Here is a 7,793-nt window from a genome sequence, read left to right on the forward strand (position 1 = left end):
TATTCATTAAACTCTACCCTCTCCTACTAGGAATGTATTGTTCTGATTGTCTTCAACAAAAGCAGGCCAATCAAAATCCATTCTTCTCGCGTATATCGCGAGGGAGAGGACCCACTCGCCCCTACCTGTGTGACGTCAAAGCATTATTTGATTTATTCATTAAACTCGGATTGAATTTGTGCCGGCCATATTGCTAACATGTTGTGGACTCAAGTGTGCCATTTTCAAACGGAAATTTAACTATTTTGAAGCGGTAAATCGAAAGAGTAACTTGTAAGGAGCACCCTACATTTTAAACGGTGGAAAGTGGAGAGTTCCTGGCGAAGGGATCGTGCTTTGTTTGACAGTTTTAGAACCACGATGGGAGACTGAAAAGAGGTCATTGATAAGCTTACGTTATCGTAATGGAATTTCCGAAATGCCCGGTCCAACCATAAGTAGCGTAACACAAGGAAAACAACATAACGCGATCTTCGCGTGACTCAATCTATTCCATTAGCAAGGATAGTTTCATCAATCTGCGAAGCATACAATTTGAATAAGTGAATCAGCCACAGCATCATGCGTAAATGCCAGTATAAGCATCTTTTTCATTAAACTCTCCCCTCTCCTAGTAGGGATGTATTGTTCTGATTGTCTTCAACAAAAGCAGGCCAATGAAAATCCATTTTTCTCGCGTATATCGCGAGGGAGGGGACCCACTCACCCCTACCTGTGTGACGTCAAAGCATCATTTGATTTATTCATTAAACTCGGATTAAATTTGTGCTGGCCATATTGCTAACATGTTGTGGACTCAAGTGTGCCATTTTCAAACGGAAATTTAACCATTGTGAAGCGGTAAATCGAAAGAATAACTTCGTGATGACCCACTCATCTTTACCTGTGTGACGTCAAAGTAAATCTTCATTTGGAAGCTTGTTTTCGTTCAATGGCGGCCACATGTATGAATTTAAGACTCTGATCTGCCGTTTTCAGAAAGAAAACAAACCTTTTTCAAGCGGTAAATCGAAATAATAACTTCTAAGGGGTGCTCGACAGTTTAAACGGTGAAAATTGGGAAAGTTCACACCGAAGAAATTACGCTTTCACAAACAGATCAAATAACTCAACGCGAAGGAAGCCAGACCAGTTTCAGAGGGGTCATGACGTTATTGCGGAGTAATTTCCGGTATGATTCCCAGTAACACAACGATAAAATATCACGCAGTCTCTCTGAATAAAACCATTCAATTACTTCAATTGCGAAGGGAGGATAGTTTTTAAAAATCTCCGAAGCATAAAATGGGTAATAAATGAGATTACATTAAGCATTCCATGTAAATGCCATTAGGGGCATCTTGTTAAAGCTAAATTCCATATTTGTAAATGCGTTTTATTTCAGCAAATACAACAGAAGCTCCCTGTCCCAAAAAGTGCGCTGCCTGTGAGAATGGCACCTGCCTCAAGTGTGATAAAGGGTTCGCATTGTTTTTATCTGCAAAGCGTGCTTCTAAATTCTGCATTCCCTGTGCAAGAGCCGCAAAGGCTGGAAAATCCGCAAACAGCGACAAATCCCAGTGCCAAGGTATGGTATCTCAGTGCAACAAGCAGCTTTTTACGTTTAACATGTTTAAGAAACAAACAAAACAAAGTAGAAGAGCTTTGAACTTGTTTTTTTTAAACTACGTTCATGAAACATTCGTGAGCTCGGTGATGAAACAGCATAAATTTGAAGATCTAGTTATTTTTGAAATTCCGTGACCAAATCGTATTTTGTCCCATTCATACTTCGATTACCCATGGTGCACTTGATCGGATAAAAGGGAAATAGACAACTATTAATCGATGATGTTAAACGATTGGCGGGGGAACTGAACGACAGAGACGGACCAAAATTCGTGAATTCTATTGGACCCCATAGCTTTAGCAAGGCGATGGGCAACTGGATCTTTTTTTATAGAAAGCCAGGTTTTTTAATGCTTTGTCTTTAGTTCAGTGTTGCCCGTTCCGAAATTCAATTGAAGACGGGAAACGAGTTCTTAAATTTTCATTTAATACGAAATTGGAGTCAATCACAAGAAAGATCACATTGAAATTAGTTAGTTTACTAAGTTTGAGGTTATGTCGTTAGATTTCAATGTAGAAGGCGTTCAAAAGTTGGAAAAATTAGAGACTTTTATATGGATTTGATGGAGGACGCCTCGCAAACTCACTAATTTTTATGTGATCTTTCTGGCGATTGGGTTAATTTTTTTCGTATGACACAATTTACACAATGTGTAAACCACGGCTCAGTCTTTTTATTATGAACTTTGGAACAGGTAATTTTCACCTTTTTAAATTATTTTTTTGTTCTGTTCAGCATTTTGTTTCTTTCCATCTTTTCGGAGGCGTGTGGAAAAGGCTTTAAACTAAACCCGAAGGCAAAGAAATGCGAAAAGAAAAAAGACAAAAAGGGAGGAAACAAAAATCCCAAGAAGCAAGGCAAGTCAGTTGATGAATAACGCGACGATCGACGATAATTGCCTGCAACCCAACTAAATTAATTAAAGACGATGGAGATGCAGTCTAACAGAGGCATCCAACGGGTTCATTCCGGTGGAGGTCTGTTCGTAAGGCCTTTACTTAGAAATTAGAATTCGTTTTTAAAGGGTAAAGAAAATCTCAAGTCTTAAAATACGCGCCTCCGAGGATTTCTAAGCAAAATTTCCCGGGAAATTTGTAGATTCGTTTTGTATTAGTCCCTTTGAAAAGACTTGAGGACGAAGAAAACAAAACAACCAAACCAAATGTTGAATTTGTCCGAGAATTCCTGTTATTGCTCTCGCAATCTGGCTTACCGGAACTCCCGAGTGGCAGGGTTGAAAGGTTTGTTTAATCTTTTTAAAGAGTGAGAAAATACGGTTAGGTTCTTTTTTTTTTTTTTTTTCAGGAGGGAAAAGAAGACCAAAGACGCCTGCTCCCTAAAGAAACCATAGGATGTTCGCGTATCGCAGTCTACGCTTGTTAATCCACGAGCGTAACTTGAACTTGGATTAATTGTAAAGTTTTGCAGTCTAGTAATGTAAACTGGGTAAAATCCCTTTTTAACACTTTAACGATACCTCGTCGACGACAAATTAAAAATCAAAGATTACTGTTTTAGAGAAATCGATGATTGAAAGCTTAAGAAAACTGCCTTGATTTTATTTTATATAAGCACAGAAATTATACGCAGGAACGTTTTCAGCGTAATAAGATGTAGCATCGGCAAAAAGTTAGTTTTCTTATGCCCCATTCACACCAAGGCTTAAACAAGTTTAAAAGCTGTTTAGTTAAACACAGTTTAAAATTGTTTCCTTCATAAAAGCTGAATTCGGATTTTTGTCGACTACAGATTTAGCATAAATGAAAGCATAAGTTAAAGTTTATTTGAATCTTATCTGAAAGCCAATGGTTTAGCTTTCTGTTACCAATTTTCATTTTGTTAAACCTGGTTTAATCAAACATGTTTAATTAAACATGTTTTGTTGGTGTGAATGGGGCTTTAGCCGCCTCTTTCTCAGGAATATCGGAGCAAGCGGTAGACAGCCTGCGTATGTGGTGGGATGTTAAGCAAAGACGATAGTTGGGCGAACACATCACGCATGGACAACACCCCAAGCTAGGCTGGCTAGCCGTCGAGAGACAAGCATGAGACCATTCGTTGTCCAGACATAATATTGTATAGTTGATAAAAATGCATAAACTTCGCAGCGCCTTTCACTAGATAACGGTTGCAATTGATAAATAAATCGCTCGAACGTGCGAAAAAAACCAACACGGATTTTGACGTTTCGATGAACATTACTGTCTCCTTGCAAAAAAAACTAGCGCAGTTGAGTTCGTTATTTGCAGTCGTATGCAAATAAAGGTACAAGCGCGTACCCAAATGCTGGGCAACGACGACACAAACGGCAACGAAAACGTGACTAGAAAATATACGTTCTCGTTACTTCTACTACTTTGCGATTATTCCAATTCGTCGAACAATGTGGACGAAGTATTCGGGAACTAAATTGATAGGAACGGCGTTCAAGTAGGGAAGGATAATTGAAAAATTCGCCGTCGTGTGCTTACGTTCTCCCACAAAACCTTAAATGTTGTCATTTCAAGTTGTTAGGGAGTTTAAGAAACGAGGACGGCAACGGTAACGAGAACGTCATTTAGACATATAACTTCTCGTTTTTGTAACTCTTTCGCAATCTTTTAAATTTGTTTAACTTGGAAAATGCTGGCGAACTCTCCAGGAACTAAATTAGTATGAACGATGTCAAAGTAAGGAAAAATAAAGAAGATTTTGCGTCATACGCTCCCGTTCTCGAGAAAACCTAAAATTTGGTCATTTTACGTTGTTGTTTTGCAGAGGACGGCAAAGAAATGTACCAAAATGTAAAACGCACGTGCAAAGCGATTGTTTTTGCTCATTAAGCCCATTGTTTTGTGGCGTTCTCGTTACCTTTGCCGTCCTCGTTTTTTAAACTCCCTGTTGTTTTGCAGAGGACGGCAAAGAAATTTAAAAAAACATAAAACGCACGTGCAGAGCGATTGTTTTTGCTCATTAAACCTATTGTTTTGTGGTGTTATGTTGCGCCCGTCGTCGCCGTTGCGCGTGCTCGCGTATAGGTCGACCAACCACAGAAAAGCACTGAATCACGATTGATCTCAAGAGGGGCAAGAGTGTGAAAGCACAGGCATCCCAAGCTCGCGTCACTAGAGAGCGTGTAATAATTAATTACTAGTGGGTATGATTACCTTTAAGTGCAAAAGCAGCCATTTGAGAATTTAAACGCATTATAAGACTTTGTATGGGAAATAAAATACTGTCGATTATGAAGTTTAAAAAACGCTAAATTTAACTTTCATTCAATAAAACGAATAAAACTGCAAAGTTCGCGGCGTCACTAGAGAGCGTGTGATAATTAATAACTAGTGAGACGATGACCTTTGAGTGCAAGCGGTATTGGGTTACAGACAGCCGTTGATAATTTGAACGCATTATAAGACTTTGTATGGGAAATAAAATACCGACGATTTTTACGCTTCAAAAAACGCTAAATTTAACTGTCGAGACCGTATTAAATGTCACTTTTCCAGAGCGCGCGTGCCGAAAACATTGTTAAAGGTCTAGATTTGAAGAACGAAAAATGTATAAATAATATGATTTATAATCCATCAAATATTTTCGCTCGCGCGCGATTGGTCTAAACGCCTCACGTGACCGAATATACCCCAGCTAAAACTGGGGAATATCCGAGGATATTCCCCAAGTGATATTCCCCAATTTCAAAAACTTCAAGGAGCGTCGAGTTTGCAATTAAAATGAATGTCAAGATGGGGGAACGGTTTGCTTTTGTGACAGAAGAAGACATAAACCTGCTGATCGATAAACCAGTACCAGAAAACAACATACGCTCTAAACGTTTTTGACGGTAAGCTGTTCGTAAACGAATTGTTGAAATACTCAAGCTCGTATTTGCGACATTTTCTCTTGGTTTGAACTCTGTTTAACAGTCCTTGAATTAAAAATGTGGTAAAACTGAAAAGTATGAAAGACGAAAAGTTTAAGCCCATCTCATTTAAGAGTATTTATGGTTTTCTTTCAGTCTGGCGAAATGAAAAAGCCATCAACAAGCTATTAAACGAGTTTAATTAATAAGCTCGAAGCTCGCTCACACGACGGCAGATATTACAGTTGTAATTCAATGAGAGCAAATTCGTGCTGGCCTGGATATAAGGAATTTAAATAACGAAAACATAAATTTCAGTACCATTACTGACAGAGTTCAAGCCGGTAAATGATGCTATCAATGCTCACCTGGTCGAGATCGCTCGCGAACATAAAATCTCGTCCACGAAACAGAAACCAGCCATGATACCCCGAGATGTCGAAATTCTCTACGAAGAGAAGCAGCTTGTCCTTCTCTCGAACAACAAGTTTAATCCTCAGTGATTGTGAACGACTTCGTTGCTGGCTCCATTCAATGTCAAGTTAGCAAAGAAAGCGCTTTGATGGAATCCAGCAAAAACAACCGGTGGCGTCGTATTCGACTGCAGGTTCAGCTTCGATTTCTTCACAGGTCGTTTTCGGCTAGCAAATTCCACAATTGTATTTTCGATATAAAGTGCTGCTCCAATTGAACACGAGATAAAGGAACAGAACGACAAAGCGCCGGCTGTTTCGTTGACGGCAGTTTACACTTTTTACGGAATGCGATACTTAACAGTTTTTCGCTTTCAGTGATCTTTAGCTTGTTCTCGAGAGGTAGTTAGATTCCCTGTAACCTTATCCGCCACTTGTATCTTGCTTTTGTCTTTCACGGAATTAAACAAGTTTACTTTCCTCTCAAATGTTTTACCTTTTCCCCAAACAAACGCTTTTGACCTGAAGCGAAATCTGACGTGGAGATGTTGGAAGCCAACTGACAAACTTTGACGTCGGATTGACATATGACAGAATGGCAGATCCTGCCGATTCCCGCGAGATTCCCGCACGTTGCGAAAGATATTTGAAGGATAATAAACACAATAGCCTCCATTTGACTTAAAAAATATGCTCAGATATTTGAACTTGGACATTATCTGCTCCTCAAAGCTCACAGTTTTCCTCAAGCTTCGCTCTCGGGAAACTGTTCGCTTCTCGGAACAGATCATGTCCGCGGACAAATATCTGCGCATATTTTCGCGCCATATGGAGGCTATTGTTTATATAATGGCTCAAAAACTAGAAATGACTGACAATCAGATAGGCCACTTCGCGCTTATTAGGAGATCATGGGTAATCTGGGCAAGCGTACATGCATAGTGGGAAACTTTGTCTATAGAATTGGAAACTCAAATACAAAGTGTGGCAAGTTCTTGAACTGGGACAACTGGGAGGATTTGACTAGATATCGCTAAGCCAAACGCGCCGAAAATGTGTTTTTTGAAAAAGTGAGTTTCCGACAGAACCGAGCTTGCGTTTACAACTTTGTTTATGTCAGAGGTAGAAACTTAACATACCCCACTCCTTTTATCCATCACCCTGTGTCTCAACGAACGATTTATTTAAATCGATTTTTTTAGGGTTGGGGAGGGGGGGGGGGGGGTAAAACGATATAAAAACGTAGCAGATGTGCTTTTTTTTTGTTAAAAAAGGGTTAAAATCTACGATAAAGTGTTGTACCACTTATAGCATGATCATAAAGCATTTTTCACGTTCCCCCTCCTAAATAAGACCATGCACCGAGCTTCGTGTAAACGTGTCAAGGGTTTTGTCCTTTCACCTTACGTTTCTACACTGAAAATTCTGGTGGCAAAGCGTTCCACCAAGGTGAACCTGCGCAGATCAGAGTTTCAAGAGTGGGTGGGGTGCACGACTCTCACGTGCGAGAGGAGGCTAATCCGAGTGCAATTGTACATGACTTTTTTCTCGACCAGAAACTTCTCAGATAAACGTAGGCTGCTCTATGCCTATCTCGACCAGCACCTACTGTCGAGATATTGACGCGCGCATTGATCTAGACTATAATGCGGCGATCAACACCAGCTGCTCAAGGCTTGGGGGGGGGGGGGGGGGGGGGGTCATGTGCCACGGGTTACCAAGTGAAAGAAAGCGTCCTTTACCCTTTTTGCACCCAACACAGACCAATCAAGGAATGAAGTCAAAAACTGAATCCGAAAAGGTGAAAAAGGTAAATATTAAGGACGATGCCTTCTAATACAGAGGTATTTTTAAGCAGTTCATGGTCATGTGGGAATAGTAGATCTTAGCAAGGCCAAATTGGGTGTAACCAGAGATAATTAAGCACTGA

At 40.0% G+C, this 7,793-nt stretch overlaps 1 protein-coding gene across 5 annotated transcripts in view; it reads left to right on the top strand.

The window, feature by feature from the left end:
• The window catches only part of LOC146474683 (uncharacterized), a 74,435-nt gene extending 70,658 nt beyond the window's left edge, over positions 1 to 3,777 (top strand). For 2 of the 5 annotated variants that reach the window (XM_085116421.1, XM_085116422.1), the window contains exons 5-7: positions 1,385 to 1,566; positions 2,370 to 2,470; positions 2,918 to 3,777. In XM_085116421.1, the coding sequence (XP_084972547.1) occupies positions 1,385 to 1,566; positions 2,370 to 2,470; positions 2,918 to 2,960 (326 nt within the window). In that variant the 3' untranslated portion in view covers positions 2,961 to 3,777. Of the gene's footprint in view, positions 1 to 1,384; positions 1,568 to 2,369; positions 2,471 to 2,914 lie in introns of all 5 variants that reach the window. The other 3 variants (XM_085116425.1, XM_085116427.1, XM_085116424.1) reach the window with 3 other exon arrangements.
• Positions 3,778 to 7,793: the final 4,016 nt, after the last annotated feature.

This window comes from Pavona decussata, unplaced genomic scaffold (assembly GCF_977016875.1).
Source record: "Pavona decussata unplaced genomic scaffold, jaPavDecu1.1 SCAFFOLD_87, whole genome shotgun sequence".
In the NCBI taxonomy this organism is placed as follows: domain Eukaryota; kingdom Metazoa; phylum Cnidaria; class Anthozoa; order Scleractinia; family Agariciidae; genus Pavona; species Pavona decussata.